The sequence below is a fragment of the Lissotriton vulgaris genome, chromosome 1_1 (assembly GCF_964263255.1).
Source record: "Lissotriton vulgaris chromosome 1_1, aLisVul1.2, whole genome shotgun sequence".
NCBI lineage: Eukaryota > Metazoa > Chordata > Amphibia > Caudata > Salamandridae > Lissotriton > Lissotriton vulgaris.
The window spans coordinates 882,804,878-882,821,692 of record NC_141685.1 but is presented as its reverse complement, the minus strand read 5'-3'; the positions used below and the strand labels follow the sequence as shown (position 1 = coordinate 882,821,692).

Below are 16,815 nucleotides of genomic sequence, written 5' to 3'. Positions count from 1 at the left end.
CCCAGGGACCCGAAGGTGTGGGGCAGGCGACGACGACTCCGGCGGAGCCGCATGGGTGGTGTCACCCAAACCCCCGGCTGCATCGTGCGAGCGTCTGGGTGGGTCGGAGGAACGATGACGTCTCTCCGACCTCTTATGCCTCTTACCTGAGGACTTGGATCCCGACGACCGATGACCACTCCCGGAGCTGCGAGGGCTCAGACCCCGCGACCTGTCCCTCGACCTCCTGTGGGACCGGGAGCGGCGTGGGGATGACTGCCGGAGCTGTAGTCGCATGCGAGACCGCTCTTGCCTAGCCTTAGACATCAGGGCCCGGCAGTTTGAGCAGGTGCAGTCGAGGCCTAAACACTTTAGGCACCGGCGTTGGGGGTCACTAACCGACATTAGTCGGTCACACCTGGAACAGGGTTTTAACCCGGGCATCCCTACCGGCACCGTTGGAGTTGAAGACTCGAGAGATTATCAAAAAGTTTAGTCAAAAAAAAAAAGACTAAGGGGTAGAGCTTCTCCGGATCTGCGTGGAAAAAAGAAGAACTGACGTCAGCGTGCATGGGCGGCGTCTAAGTACTCAGACGACGTCATTCCGGTGACAACGACGCAGACGACTGACGCGGAGCCACGGACGCCGCTTGCCGGCGCGCAGGGGGTATTGCTACGCAAAATTTTCCAGATCCAGTCTGACGCCTGGGGAAATTCTAAGGTAAGGAATCTCAATAACGTGTCTTTCAGATAGAATTGTGCCTGAAGTGAAGGGAACAAGGGCCCCGAAAGACCGTGGCCGTCCAAAGGGCAGCCACGATAGACCAGAGGATCACTGCAACGCTGACAAAAAAACATAAGGACCTCATCAAGACAGGCGAAGAAGAGGCTGCACGTTAAGGAACCCATGCCTAGGACTAGAAGCACTACAAACAACTGGAGCCAATTGCAACAGAAGTGCAATAGAGCATTGCGAACTGTAGGAAATAGGAAGGCCTGACCCCAGACGGAAGTCCATGAGGTAGGCGTCATAGGAGCGTGCGAAGGCAGTCACCCAATAGCCAGCAAATAACCCACATAGGATAAGTCTTAACCCCTGGGAAGGGAGTCCTTGGGCAAAGCACACATTTAGAGGACAGAAAGTAAAGACCAAACCAGCTATACGGCTGGACTTAACGAATACTGGGATGGCGGAACAACCGCTTACACCATCCGGGTGCTACGCAAAGAACCCAGGTTCTGTTGGAAAATCAAAACAAGGAAACATTGCCTACGCAGAATAAAAAAATCATAAGACAGAAGGCCCCGCTGCAAGAGTCCAGTAGCCCAGACATGAGGAGGGAGACTGCTAAATCCACGTGGCTATCAAAACGGTCCATGCCATTGACCGGTAGATCTCTAAAAGCATCCCGAACATGGTCTGGGAAACTACTGTCGCGCACCCAAGCCTGGCGGCGCAAAGCCCCAGTACGAGCAAGAGCATGTCCCAGTATGAGCAAGAGCATGTCCCACCGAATCAGTGGCGTCAAGGGAAGAGCGGAGGGAAAATTTCACCAATACCCTGCCATCATGCAAAAGGCGAAACAATTCCATCAGGAATAGAAGGAAGAAGGTTCTCTACCAAGTTCCAACGGGGAGATGATGCGCGTGCAAACACGCAAGCTGTATTCAATGTGTGGATGCCAGCACTGTCAGAGGCAAAAAGCTGGCAACCACACACGTCCAATCACCTGAACTCCCTGGTGGGAGGTAACAATGGTAAGGCAGACGACTAAGTCAAAAGTCGCCTGAACAACTAGGCCCTGAGCTCTAGGCTGAAGGGATTGGCAGAACAGATCATCCGAAGCAGGATGGTGACGATGAGCTATGGCCCGATCAACAGGGTGACAAACTAAGATCCTCCAAGGGGCAGCAAAGGCTCCACCTGAACTGGCTCCTTGTGGAGAAGATCCAACAAGGGATCAGAAGGGAGTGAAACCACAGGGGGCTGAAAACTAAAAATAGCTGCCGCCCTGTGAATAGCCTGTGCATAGGCAGCATTAGCCTCAGTGGCCATCCTAGGAGGAGATAATAAACCATCAGTAGGAGACTGTTTGAGACTAACCAGTCTTCTAGACAGCAAAAGTGGAGGAGTCGGAGGCTGAGGCCACGCAACACCATGGACTGAAAACTTCAGATCTGGGGAGTCCAGAGGAGCTTCAACCTAGGTTTAGGCGCCGGCCTCTACCAACGCAGTGTGGGAATCGCATTGACTTCTGAAGTCGAGTGGCACACCAACCTCATGTAATAGAGGCGGTATGGATGTCGGCACTGGCGTAGAGTTGGAGTCGTCTGGATGTAGACGACCTCTAAAGGGGACTCCGCATGGGCGCCGTCCGACGTCGACCCCACTGCAAAATGTAGGGCACAGGGTGTCAAGCCTGGCGCAGCCTCAGAAGTCAGAGCAGGAAGCCGCTAAGGGCTATGCAGAGATTGAAGGGGCAGGCTAGACAGGTGACTAAGGGCCACCTGGGCCATGTCCCTTCTGTGTCATATCGGCTCCGGAACCGGAGTCGATGCACTGAGCAGGTGCAGGAGACGAATCTGCCGGGGAGGACCAGACATGAGTGCATTCCACCTCTCTGGGACCCAAAGGCGTACCAGGGAAAGGGTGTGACCCAGAGTAAGAGTGGAGTGCTTTGGAATAAGCCTCCAGTTGGGCCAGTGTTGCTTCGGCACCCGGAAAGGGAGGTTACAGAGGATGAGGCCGCCAGATGCCCATGCCAAGCATGGAGCAAGAGCGGGTGCCAGCGTCACGCGTATGGGAGGAAGTCCTGTGACTTATGCTTGTGCTTATCTGCCTCCGAACGACGTCCACGGGAACATCAGGAATGGGCTAGAACCAGAGAGGGAGAGCAGCGACACGAAGGTACAGGACCGGACAGCAGTGCTGCCAGCAATTTCATACAATGCTCCCGTAAGGACTTCGGTTTCATTCGCTGACCGGCGTCGCATTCTTGAGTGGTGATGCACTCTAAGATGCCACATAGATGGCGTGCGGGTCCATTGACATCTGACGTGCACAGGTCTCACACGCCTTAAAGCCCAAAGGCATTGCAAACTGTTCCGGGAAGTCAAAGGTGTTGAGAAGACCCGAAAAACAGGCAAAGGAACAGCTGGGTTTCCAGGATACGTGTTGGGACACGGAAAAGAAGTACAGACGTCAGCAAGCCGTGAGGGGAGTTTATGGCTCTGCTGAAGTCCCGTCCATGGACGACATCAGGGCGGAGCCGTGCGGCGCCACCCAGAGGTGTTGCTGTGGAAAGATTTCCAGATCCAGTCTGATGCCTGGCGATATTCTAAGTAAAGGAATCTGAGGCTAGATGTCCATCAGATACCAGAGAGCCATGCAAGGCAACTGATATGGGGTGATTAACCCCTTGAGACGAAGGAACAGCAGCGTCCAGTGCGTAGGAGATCGTGGCAGGGAGACCATCTTCAATACTGCCAATTCCCCCCCCCCCCCTTTCTGAACTACTGAGATCCTGAACTAGTTCTTGGCCCTAGTCTCATTGAGCCCTTTCATATCGGAAGAAGAGACAACCGTGTTGGCTATCCTCTAATAAGTAGTGGCTCCTAAGGCTATTCTCTTCCATGTAGCATTGAGCTTCTTGCTCTCCTTTTCGGGCACAGAAGTATCCCCCATTACCAGACCAGAAGCCTGCTTGCATGCAGTATGGATTACCTGGAGGTCAGGTTGGCTATTAGTTAGACTACCACTAATGTTAGAAAACATGCCGGATCCTTCTTGGCGCGGGGGGGGGGGGGGGGGGGGGGGGGGGCTAGTGTTTCAGTTCGGGCCACACTCACGGTACATGCAAGGTCTCTCCTGGGACCAGAGGGCGTTAAAACTAACTCTCTGGATCGTAGTCAGAGGAAAAAGTGGACTCTTGGCTAGGTGATAGCCAGTGGGGATGTTGCATCCTCTGATGTGCACACCACCCTTGTCCATACTAAAAGGGTTGTGAGAAAGGTAAGGCAGGTTTTGCACAGTCATGTTCAGGGTAGAGGTTACACGCTTCTTTGTGGTGGTCTATGGAAATATCAGGCGGCACGGTGTACAGTTCAGGAAGGCCATCCACTGCATCACCATGTGTGCATTCTCCACCTAGCAAGATGACGAAGACAAGGGATGTGTGGCTCTGAATACAGCCCAAGGCCCTGACTGTTATAAATCAATTGTAAGTCAGTTTCTGGGAGTGGACGCTGAGCAAGACTGAGGAACCGAGGCTCCCATTGCCAGCACCCCCCTTCCCTTACAAGAACAAGTTGAACTCTGGAGCCCTGATGATACACATCCAAACCAGATTGCTGGCGGGGGAGGCGATACCACAATCTGACATTGAGTCAGTGCCCATGGAGATTGCCAACTAAGGGAGAACACTATACATCTTGACTTGAAACACTTCAAACTAAAAACATTCGAACCACCAAGTCTAACTAGACTTCAGATACATGGAAACATTGTGCATCTATGGAAACATTGTGCATCTATGGCAACATGCCAAGAACACAGGTTTCCCAGTGTAGGGTTTTGCAAAGGCAACCTTTTTTCGTTTTCTGATGTGTTGCAAAGTCACCCCCCCCCCCCAACTTTTTGCTAACTGGAACTGGTAGTAACTGACTCAGACTGACCCTGGGCTCTGTTTAACCAGGCCCAGGGCAAGTGCCAAGCTAAAAGGAACACATTAGAATACAGTTAAGACACCCCAACATACACTAGGCTATGGTGGGGTACCCCTGTAATTTGCATGACATACCCCATAAGCCCCTAGTATGTAATAGGGCAGGGGATTGAAACTACAGAGAAGTCTCCAGTATCCTGGGGCAGGGCAGTTTAGAAGCCAGCAGATTCTCTGCACCAGCATGTGTACAGTGCTGAAGCCTGAGGTCAGTTTAAAAGCATCCATGGTGGCCAGGACAACTTTTAAACCTTAAATTGTGCCCAAATTCGACTTTGGGGGTAGGGGCCCTTATAAATGAAAAACCTACCATGTTTTTGCATATTCGAGACCCCAGGGTCACCCCTAGGTATCCCAGGGGTGGGGGTCAGCTATCTATAAGGAGTGCCCTTATAAATGAGTTTTTATATGCATGGGTAAAGTGAAATTTTACATGTTACTCCCCATATAGTGTTAAAGAGCTGCTCAAATTCGACTTCGATGCTAGAAGAATTGGGTAAGGATAATCTGCATGATTTCTGCAGATTCAGAACCCCTGAAGTCTCCTAGTTGCACAGGGGTGGGGGTCTTGTAGAAATTAGGGAAATAATTAAATATGGTTTTATAATCCCTGGTTCTTGGAAAGTGGCCAAAGTCATTTTTCCCATTGCAAACCCCATAGGTTAACTAATAGGAGAGGACTAGCCGGACCATTCAAATTCTTCCCAGAATGGTTTTAGTAAATCCAACAATATTATATTGTTGAGTTTCTCCTAAAGTGTACATACAAACAAGAAAGTCTCATAACTTCTTGTAAGTTCAAATTCAGCCTTTCAGTGGTCTGCCGTGATTGGTCAGAGTTTAGCCAGGCTGCTGGGAGGGCAGTGTGCTGGTCTAAAGGAATGTCAAGCCAGGGGGTGGCGTTGTAAACTATGCTCTTCAAAGGCAGAGGGGAGGCCTGTGTTTCAGTCCACTATGACAGTCTTGACCCAGAGTCAGGGCTAGGCTTAAGGAAGGTATGTGCAGATGGTAGGGGGAGAGTCCATGGAAATAAGCAATCCCAGGGGGTGTGTTTAGCCAGCTTTTACCTCCTTGCTGGAAAATCAGCCATTATGGATTTGGAATAATGATGCACTGTGGGACAAACCAACGCCACTCTACAGGATGTGGTCATAACTATGAGGAGTTGCTCTGCTCTCATTGGTCAGCAGTGACCCAGTGCTTGACCCAGAGAATTTTGAGTAAGTATTTGAGAGGGGCAGAGCCCTCCAGATCTGCTGCTGGAAACCGAATGAGCAAGAAGTGCCCTGCTGAAGATTTTGCTGTGCAAGGAACTCTAAGGCCTAACCTATGAAGACTGCACCATCTGAAACTACAGCCCTGTGGATTACCTTGCTGCCAAAAGACTCGAGAGTGCAACTCCCTGCAAGCTACAGGTTAACAGCTCACCTGGACAGCCCCACAGAATTCGAAGCCTGGAGTACCAGTGGATTTGTAAGGGTTTTGTTCAAGTGGATTGCAGAATTTAAGTTTCACACTTTCAAGGACCCTCTTGGAGATTCCTGAACCTTGGATTGTGTGTTTGATACTTTGGGACCCGCAAGCAGAACGCCAGGAAGGTGGTCTAACTGGACCCCGCTTGCTGAAGGTAGCCCACCAGTGGTGAGAAATCTTCAGAACAATTTATAAAGGTGTCCCTGACAGAAAACGAAATGACTTAAAGGGGCAATGTTTGTTAAAGCACTAGAAAGTGACTAATCTTTAAAAATTCATCTCTGGTTCCCTACAGTGGATTATTTTCGTTTTGGTGTCATTTAAAAGATAAAAATATTACCTATTTTTATAAATTGGTGTTGGATTTTTATTTTGTGTTGTGTCTTATTTACTGAAATGGTGTTTTTGAATGCTTTACATACCTGTCTTTGAAGTTAAGCCTGTCCGCTCGCAACCATGTTACCAAGGGTTGAGCAAAGGACTACTTTTCTAAGACCTATGTTGAGTCCTATCATGTGTTAGCGGCCTTATTGACAGTGGCAGACCTACATTTGCCCCTAGAAATAACCCATTTTCCAAAAGGATGGATTTAGGATTTATGTCTATTTAATACATTGCCATCATATGAAGAGTTTGCAATGTTCTCTCTGCAACAGACTCTGGGTTTGCAAAGACTGGTAACTAATTTGAGTTACCACGGAAAGCAGAAACCACCCTTTGTAGAAATTTAAGGTTTGTTACCTCAAAACAAGCTTATGCCTTTACTCTGATAAAATGGCTCCTCCACGATCAGTGCTAACATATCGGTGATTCTTTTAAGTGAGGCAATTGCTTCCAAAAGTTTTTCAAAACAAAAACTCCATGGCACAAGAGTCAAGTAGCTACAAAGGAAGCCCCCATCAATCTTGTCAGTACTTTTGAGGACTTCCATAAAGGCCTTAATTACAAGTACTTTTAAAGAGTGGCAAATCCTCCCTGTTTGCATGTAGGCGGCCACTGCGACCAACTGTATATGAATAGAAGTGTATCAACCCAGCTTTATGCAAATTACATTCTGAACAGATGCCTTCAAAGGATAGATTAGCTCTTAAACAGTAGTGGTCAAAGCCTTTCCAAGCACCTTAACAGCATAGCAGGCTTGCATGGTGAGCTTATGCACCGCTCAAGATTTGCATACGGTCAGACTTCTCTCAAGAGGCCACTGGGCAGGCAAAGGATACGGGGGAAAACGGTTAAGTACCAAAGAGGCAATTTGAGGTAATCCACTACAAAGTTAAAAGTAAAGCCTCATACAAGAACTTAATTGCCCTCGGGCGAGCTTTCCTAGTCCATATACATATAAAAAGGAGATCTGCAAATTCAAAGGTCTCCAGAAGGCCAACTCCATCTATGCCAAACAGAAGCAAACATTTGAATCAAGAACTGAAAGCACCTTTTCGACCCTAATGAGCAGCCAACCAAACTAACTAAACGGTTATGGCTCCCTTTTAAACATATGCACGTCACCCCTGAGGAAGGCCGGATGAGCACAAAGACAGGTGGCTATATATTATAAAAGTGGAACCGTAAAAACTCGCAATTGTCGTTTTTACTGAGAAAGACTAGTAGACCCATCAGCGAGTGCGGAGTTACAGGCAGTCACAGCAACCCTGCTGTCCAGGTGCCTGTCTTACTAGGACTCTACAAACTAGGCCAAGCACAAACCTTGTGACTAACATTTTTGGTAGTGAGGGTGAGAGGTCACAGGCTTCTCAGGAAGGTAAGAGTGGATGTAAAAGAGGCTCAGGGATCAATAGGACCCTCGCCTCTCTTCAATCAGTACAAGGTCATATCTAATCCAGTGCTTCTTTGTAGAAGAGAAGTACATTATTACACAAACCAAAATGAACACAGGCTCTACGGATCCTTGAGCGACGTAATGTTTTTGCTCAGAACCTTCTCCGAAGATGGCCAGCATGGATTCAATGTTTTGCCTCTGTATTTCACGACATCGAGCCAGACTATGGCGAAGCGTTTTCTTCAAACAAAGATTTGCACGAGTCGCAGTTCTGTTTGTTGCGCTAGAGATGAGCACAAGTTGCACACTTAAAAGTGGAGTCGGTGTGCGAGTACTTCACATGGCACAGAGGACAGAATTTGAATGAGTGTTCCATGGACTGCGAGGTGGACCGATGCGGTGAGGCCAGACGGCCTTCGACGAGTTCCTTCCACGAGTTTAGATGGAAATAGCAGTTCCATTGACTGGTACAATACGCAGAGAAGTGGGATACGTTGACGAAACCAATACAGTTGAGGGTAGAGAAGATTGCACACTGAGGGGAACTCTAAGAACGGTTTCAAAACGGAGCACAGCAGTACATTGCCTAATAAGATGGCGGAAAAAAAAATGGAGTTGATGCCCATGCGCACTATCACCGAAAGGAGGAGTCCCATACTCAGTGACTGGAAAGACTTTCGAAGAAAAACAAATTGCAAACATCCAGACCCAACACTTGATGGCAGGAGTATGCCAAGCATGTGATCTACAGCTACGATCCCTCGAACACAGATTTACACAACACATTCAATAATGCAAGAATAACATTCACAGGTGAGAGTCTTTAAATAATTTGTCAGGGACAATTCTCTCCACTGGTCCATTCCTGATCCTCCCCACCTTCGTTTGGGTCAGACGTCACTTTGGTAGTGCTACTTCCACACCAAGTAGTGAAACAGGCCATCAACAGGAGCTTATCTGGTTTCGGTCACGCCTACCACTTGGGCACACAGTAGCAGGTGCCTTGGTAGCACAGATTGGGATAAGTGATTAAAGTCATACTGCCAGGTCAGGCAGTACCAAGATTCCTTTGGCACCCTTTGTCTAGCAGGTGGGCCAGATGCCAGAGTCACTTACAGCAGACCCTTTAATGAGCATCTCCTCTTGCAGGGTGCAGCTTCTTTCACTTGCTCACAGGCCGGATGTCTTGGCACCCAGAACAGTCCAGTAATTCCTCATTATGAAGGGAGTCTAAGCGATGAATGTTCCAGGTCAGCTTCCTTGGCGCCAGTTTGGGTTACTTCCCTTTTATTTGTCCAGTCTAAGCTGCCTTCAGGTCTGGCCTCTGTCTGCAATGCTGCTTTGCCCATCAGGACAGTCTCCAGGTGCATTCCCACCACATAAATCCCTAGAGGGGAGAGCAGGATACACCCAGCTATTTATGATCCCTCTAAGAGATCAGGGAGACCGTAATCTATGCCCCTTCAAAACACTTCTTTCCTGAACAACAAATACTGCAGGCCTTACTTGGCACCCCCTGCCATTAACACAATGTCAGCTGCAGTCAAAGTCATTTACATTTATCAGGAAGCACCCCGGCACTTCAAGCAAGTGAACACCCACTTTCCTCACAATGGTGTTCCCCGCACCCCTCTTAAAGGTCAGCAACATCAATGGTGTCTGGGAAAAGGAACCTCCATCATTTTCTGATATAGGCAGTTGGCTACCAAAATGGAAACTACAGGCTTCATTCACTCATGCATAGCACATGATCCATCCTAGAGAAGGAAGAGCGTTGTCCCACTGGAAAAAGTCCCCCAGTTGCACTGCTAAGACTCACGAGTGAGTTGAATCCAAGCATTAATAATCAAAGTTGTAATGATATAGAATGGTATTTAATTATGTTTTAACATGAAGTGGAGCCAGTTTTCTTCAGAATCAGTCATGAAAAACGTGAGGCAACGTCTTCTAGGCCCAATGCATTTCGGGCAAGCCCTTAGTCAAGGGAAATTACATCTGTGGATAACGATGCAGGAAAGCACAAGAATAAAGGTGTCTGAAGGGTCAATCAGGACAATAGTAAAACTGTATGAAAGGGACAGTCTAAAGTAATTAGGCGAGTGCCATGCATCAATCAATCAATCAGTGACACTTATAGAGCGCGCTACATACCCGTAGGGTCTCAAGGCGCTGGGGGGGAGGGGGGGGAGGGGGGGTGCCGCTACTGCTCGAACAGCCAGGTCTTCAGCTTCTTCCTGAAGGAGAGGTGGTCTTGGGTCAGGCGCAGGTCAGTCGGGAGGGAGTTCCAGGTCTTGGCAGCCAGGTAGGAGAAGGACCTTCCTCCTGTAGTTGCTCTTCGGATGCGGGGGACGGCGGCGAGGGCGTGGTTGGCTGATCGGAGGTAGCGTTTGGGAGCGTAGAAGTTGATCCGGCTGTTGAGGTAGCTCGGGCCTTGGTCGTGTAGGGCTTTGTGTGCGTGAGGAGGCGGAAGGTGATTCTTTTGTTGACGGGGAGCCAGTGAAGGTCTCTCAGATGTCCGGTGATGTGGCTGGTTCGTGGGATGTCGAGGATGAGTCTGGCTGAGGCGTTCTGGATCCGCTGGAGTCTCTTCTGGAGCTTGGCGGTGGTACCGGCGTAGAGGGCGTTGCCGTAGTCCAGTCGGCTGGTGACGAGGGCCTGGGTGACGGTCTTCCTGGTCTCGGTGGGGATCCACCGGAAGATCTTCCGTAGCATGCGTAGGATGTTGAAGCACGCCGAGGAGACGTTGTTGACTTGCCTGGTCATGGAGAGGGAGGAGTCCAGGATGAATCCCAGGTTGCGTGCATGGTCTGTCGGTTTGGGTGCGGTGCCCAGGGCGGGAGGCCACCAGGAGTCGTCCCAGGCGGAGGGGGAAGAGCCCAGGATGAGGACCTCCGTCTTGTCAGAGTTCAGTTTCAGGCGGCTGGTCGTCATCCACTCGGCTACCTCTTTCATCCCTTCGTGCAGGTTGGCTCTGGCGAAGGCGGGGTCGTTGGTCAGGGAGATGATCAGCTGGGTGTCGTCGGCGTAGGAGATAATGCTGAGGTTGTGTTTGCGTACGATGGCCGCGAGGGGGCTCATGTAGACGTTGAAGAGGGTGGGGCTCAGAGATGATCCTTGAGGGACGCCGCAGATGACTTCGGATGCATGCCACAGCGAAGACGAAAAAACGTGGAAAAAAAAACTAAGTGTACCCCAAACAAAAGCTTCACCAGTGAATTAGCAAAGAGTGATCGAGAAAATGTGACTGAAAAACCATTGGTAGTATAACATCACCGGTGATTTTAATAGATTGGAGTGACTTCGGTGAGGTTCAAACAAATAAAACGAAAAAGCATTTGCAAGTAATTAAAAAGGCAAGCAGTGTTCCCCAATATAATTAACAGGCCATCCGAGTGATGCCTCAATGCTTACCGCCATGCTCAACGCGATTAAGCGACAAGTGTAAAAGGTTCTGTGTACAGTTCCATCAGAAACTAGTTCCAGACAGAGAATAGTAAAAAACAGACAGGAAGTTCTTGACACCAGAAGGGTGAAAACGCTGTGTTGCCTCCCAGAGGAAAGATATAAAAACAAAAAAGCAAGTGTAAAAATAAAGTATAATGCATGAATGTAAAAATACAAAAGTTAAAAGGAATATGTACATTGCTCAGGATGTTGGCATTCAAGATTATGAGCAACAGAACTTTAGATTAATGGGTCTGTACGGATGCATTTGTGTTTCAGGTATCATTTACCAAACTTGGTATGCTGCCGCCACTGGCTTGAAGCTTGACACCGATGGTATTCCTCCATTAGGAGGGCGTGACCCTCTTGGTTTAGGACAAGCTCCAGAGGTCAAGCTTAGGTCAAAGCTGGTGCACAATGGATTAGCAGGAGACAACCAAAAACCAGGATCACAGGTACAAGCACTTCTGGCACAAGACAGTGCATCATGCAGGTGCCATTCCCATTCAACACATACTTTATAGGAGAGAATGGTAACCAAAACTCTAGAACTCTATGCTAGGTTGACTAGACTACGGTCCGAGTGTTGTAATGACATTTCAAACAGTGTGGAACATCATGGTTGTCTAGTCAAAGTTGGACTCCACATGAATAAGGATCTTTGATATTTGCTGCATTTTCCTATGTGTATGGAATTCGAGGCAGTGAAAGAAAACTAGGCACATTCTTAACCTGATGCTCCATAGCACATTGCCCATTAACTCTGGGTGGGGCAACCTGGACTTGAGATTTGTCCTCTGTGCAGTAGAAAACAGATTGTAAGAGTGCAAGTCATTGAAAGCATTTATGAAATACTAGGGGATTCATTTTCCATTTATTGACTTAACAAACCCTGCTTAACAGGGCTGCAAAACTTGTCCATTCAAAGATGCTCTGCTAGTACAAGAATGTTATTCTGAATGACAACGGCAAACCTTTTGGGTTAACACGGACATAGGCCAGCCCATGCAAAAAGCACTGTTCCTGTTGGAAGTCTGGAGCACACTCTGGGCCTCATGCAGTACACCAAATCGAACCCCTAATAAAGGACTATTCAATACACTTCTCTACAATAATGCAATACAGAAGTAGCAACTATTTACGAGACTGGCAAGTGCTGTAGGATTGTGACTAGAGGCAAGAACATGCTATAGAAATGCTACAATCCATTATAATATAACAAATTAAATCGTATCTGTACAACAGTCAATACTACCTAGAATGCAGAGAGCAATTATATTTGTGAACAGAGTAAAAAGGTTTATATGCAGCTGAACAATGCAGTCAGCTGCAGAATTCTCTCTTCACTGCCTGTAAAATCAATAACAAACTGTGCTGCAGCTTTGGGTCATCGTAACTTGCAATGTAAGGGAACGGTCAGTTTGTAACTCACATTAAGTTGTAGTCACAAAAGGAGTTAAATCTCTGGTCACTTTCTTGCAAACCCTGTGCTGTCCGCCATGGTGTGCCCATGCCCTGCTCTACCTCTTACCTTCTAGCTCAGTGATCATGGCCTCGTGCTTGTTCTTCAGCTTGGCTAGGCTCTTAGATTTCTCTTCCTCCTCAGCCAAGTTGGTGGTGAATTCTGCAATCCGGTCTTCCATCAGTTTCTTCTCCTGCAAAGATAAGAGACATGGGTAGGATAAAATATTAAGCACATGCCAGCACAACACATGCGGACTTTAGAGGGCACAACTCACCTTGCCAAGCTTCATGTTCTGATCTTCCAGCACAATCAGCTCTTCCTCTGCCTTCTTCAACTTCGACTCGGAGGTGACTTTTTCCAGCTGTAACTTCTGACGGGCAGCCTCCTCCTCCTCAAGCTGCTCTTCGAGCTCCTGCAGGACAAAGACATGTTTTGTCAACATTATGGTGGAAACTGGCACGAGGAGGTGTTTTAGTAAGAAAAAGTTACTTTTAACACTGGTTCTATAAAATGGGAATCTTCATTAAATCACAGGATCCCATTCACATTCTGTGTTTATGAATATTAATGAAAAACCTGAGGGTAAGCAATGTTCGGAGGTTGGAAACAAGACAAGTCTGTGCAGTGTCCTCTCCATGATGTCACTTCTCTGGTGCATGATAGCAGGTAACTACAAGGAGCATCAGATAGGACCCTCCCCAAAACTAACCATTTCTAGCACTTACAACCACAGTAGCAATCCTCCATTGGGACACAAATATTCCATGCTAACAGGCTGTACCAGACGCAAAGGCTACCCATGCCACATGTGTTAGCGAGATAGTGTCAACCTCGTTTCGAACAGTAGCCAGTGCAAGCATGCATCTTTCATGGCAAGCAATGTGTGTGCAAATTAACTTGGAAGCCTGACGAGCGATGTACAAAGTGCATACCACCAACCTGTCCACCACAGTAAGATGCCAGTTATTTGCCTGCAACATTCCTTTGAGCAAGTGTACGGTTCTTCAATGTAGTACTCTAAAAATTGCCTTTGAAGGGCACTATGCAAAGCTAAGGACTGATATTTCTCTTTGTATGACAACTGCCATCTACATATGTGTAGCTGACTGACATCCTCCGAGAGGCTTTCTGGGATGAAACCTCACTACAGTGACTGGACTTGCATAGAGATTCCAATAACTTATGACCTCTTGTTTAAGTAGATGTGAGGACATTCTATAATTGATGCAAGAGATTCTGAACTAAACTAGCAAACTCCACACTGGCTAGACATACTGCCTAGTTTCAGCAGGTTGATGTGATATGTTGATGCTCTGGCGGAGAGATGCTGTCCATTCTAACCGGGTGATAAGACCATCCATCAAATTTGACTAATCCTTCCAAACATGCCTGTATACGGCTCATGCAGTTTGGCATTCAAGACATTTAAAATTCACAGCACAATATAGCCCAGAGGGATGAAATATGGCATTTAGTTGCAGCCCGACATTAGCAATGTGTTGGATTTGAAGCAGATTAGGAAATTGGCCTGTAGCCCCAGGTAATCAAGTAATACCGGAGCCCTGATAGTGCTGCAAAGACCAGCGAGTGGTAGATATTAATTATTACTCAACAGGTTAAGTACAGATAGATTCTTCTAGGTATGTCCCCATAACTGCCATGCACCGTGACAATATGCGAGCAGCCGCCCCGAGGCAGACTGAATCTCTGAAATCTGCATTTCTGTACTATGTATATGTGAAAATAATCATAGTTTGCTAATGCCACAAGCTACATTTGGTGAAAGGAAAATATGCTGTAAAGCCAACAAAACGTGCTTTGTAGCCTTTAGGTCCTGAATTGGTTAATTATTTTATCTGATCTTTGTTTGAAATTATAATACCCGCAATAAATCCTCTTCCCCGTTTCTCAGACGTTTCTTGGCAGAAGTCTTGTTTGGAATTTAGGTGCTTTCTTTGGTGGATATTTTTTCCTCTCATTTTTAAATCCAGTTTATGAATCTCCTCAAAAAACTCTTGTAAGGACTCAGTCTAACATCCCAATGGTGCTTTACCACTAGCCACATTGTTCTCAAATATACTTATCTGTCTTAACAGAATCTACATGTTTTCATGTAGAGTATGGAGGCACATATGATTATTAGGATGCAGTGTTTATTCACACTTGAAGAAGCTCTTAAGTGTGGTTTAGGAAAGCTGGATCTTACTCCGAAGTATTATACTTTATCAACCATTGTTTTTGCTAAAGTATAATATTTAACAGTTTAACTCTGAATCTTGGCACCAGAAGGAGAGCCAGTAGGACTCGTAGTCCAACACCGTAACCTTTCATTGCACTCACCCACCAGAGAAAACAAATCTGCAGATGGCTGCTACATACTTGGTCACTGAGGGGAGAGGGGGGATATGGTCCTATTCAGTCATTAGATGTGCCAATGGTTGTCACACAAAAATAAATATTTAGAAGATTTGCAGATCCAACTGTTAGATTGTAGAATAATGCACAGTACGATTTTTTAGAATAGATGCACACTACAAAAAGGCAATCTTCTGTGGTACATTGGTGTGCAGCCTCGATACTGGATGTTAAGAAACTATGGAATAGACTGGTCAGGGGGCCCAGTATTGAAGACAAACTAATCTGCTCTTCTGCAGCATCTACATTTGAAGAAAAAAGGGGTGAGGTAGGGGGATGAAATCCCAGGGGGCAGGGGCACGGATTAGTACATGCAGCCGTTCAGATCACCTGTAGATTCCATAGAATTAGGTCCAGCTGGCCCAGGGAAAATATAACCCTCCTACACTAGGGGAGCAGACCTTTCTTACATGCAGATCGAAGCAGGCATGAGTAGGAGCACAGACCTGTTGCAAAGAATGTATGGGCCAGTACTCAACATGCTGGCAGGAAGGAGGGTCCTACTTTACCATGCATCATAGGATTATAGCAACAGTTATTTGAGCTAGTTAGTCACAAGTAACCCTATCCAATCCTGCCCATCAGCCCAGCACACAAAAGAAGTCTCTCCTTCTCATCTCTCTATCCAATACAATCAACACTGCTCATAGTGTAATCCTCATCATACCTTATCCAGTGACTTATTTAGATTACATTCATAAAGAGCAATGAATGCCCAACGGCGCCTTGGCGCTAGAGGCAGAATGGCAAGAATCAAAGCAAAAGACCGAAAAGGAAAATATTGACGGGGAGGAGAAGAGCCAGGTTAGCTGTTTTCTTAAACTATACAGGTTTGGCTAGACCGGAGAGGTTGAACGCAGAAGTCTATTGGGAGAGTATCATCTCATTTTATTCCGAAAGTGTTAAATGTCAGTTCATGAGTGCTTTATATGCCCCACAAAGCGATTTAAAAGGAATTCTACTCTTAATCGGCAGCCAATTAAGCTTCAAGTTCACTAATCTAATCATGTTTGAGATATTTCAACAGCCGGACTGCAGCAAATTGCAGCCTCTGGTGCTTTAACAAACCGTGTTGGGCAGCTAAATACATGATCCGTGAGCAGGATAACAACCCGCTCTAGTGTGCACTGTACCCATTGAACTAATATCTATTAACCATTAATACACCACAAAAATGATAATCGTAATGCCAAAAAGTTGATCTCTTGCGTATTACTAATCACACAATCTTTCTTTTTCCAACAGTTGTATTTACTGTTTAATTATATGTTTGTCCATCACAAATTTTGAACAATCCTCATTACAAATAATTTACATGTTATTAAACTTATTCAAGTTTATAATATTCAGATGCTTCCATAGTTACTAATAAACCATAATTAGTCTCTGGCCCAATGCATTTCGGAATAAGTGAAAAATTAAGAAAACAGTGTATAAACATTGAGTGCGCCTCTTACCCAGCTGTGGGACCTTGACTTCAGCTAAATACATGGCCATACAATAATCCAGGCACAAGAGCACTAGAGAAACGACCACTAACT

The 16,815-nt window shown here is 46.8% G+C and overlaps 1 protein-coding gene across 2 annotated transcripts in view; it reads right to left on the bottom strand.

The window, feature by feature from the left end:
- Positions 1 to 16,815, bottom strand: part of MYH9 (myosin heavy chain 9) — a 250,168-nt gene that overhangs the window by 66,140 nt on the left and 167,213 nt on the right. For both annotated transcript variants that reach the window (XM_086958556.1, XM_086958561.1), the window contains exons 23-24: positions 13,134 to 13,271; positions 12,926 to 13,049 (exon numbers count right to left, since the gene is read on the bottom strand). In XM_086958556.1, the coding sequence (XP_086814682.1) occupies positions 12,926 to 13,049; positions 13,134 to 13,271 (262 nt within the window). The remainder of the gene's footprint in view (positions 1 to 12,925; positions 13,050 to 13,133; positions 13,272 to 16,815) is intronic.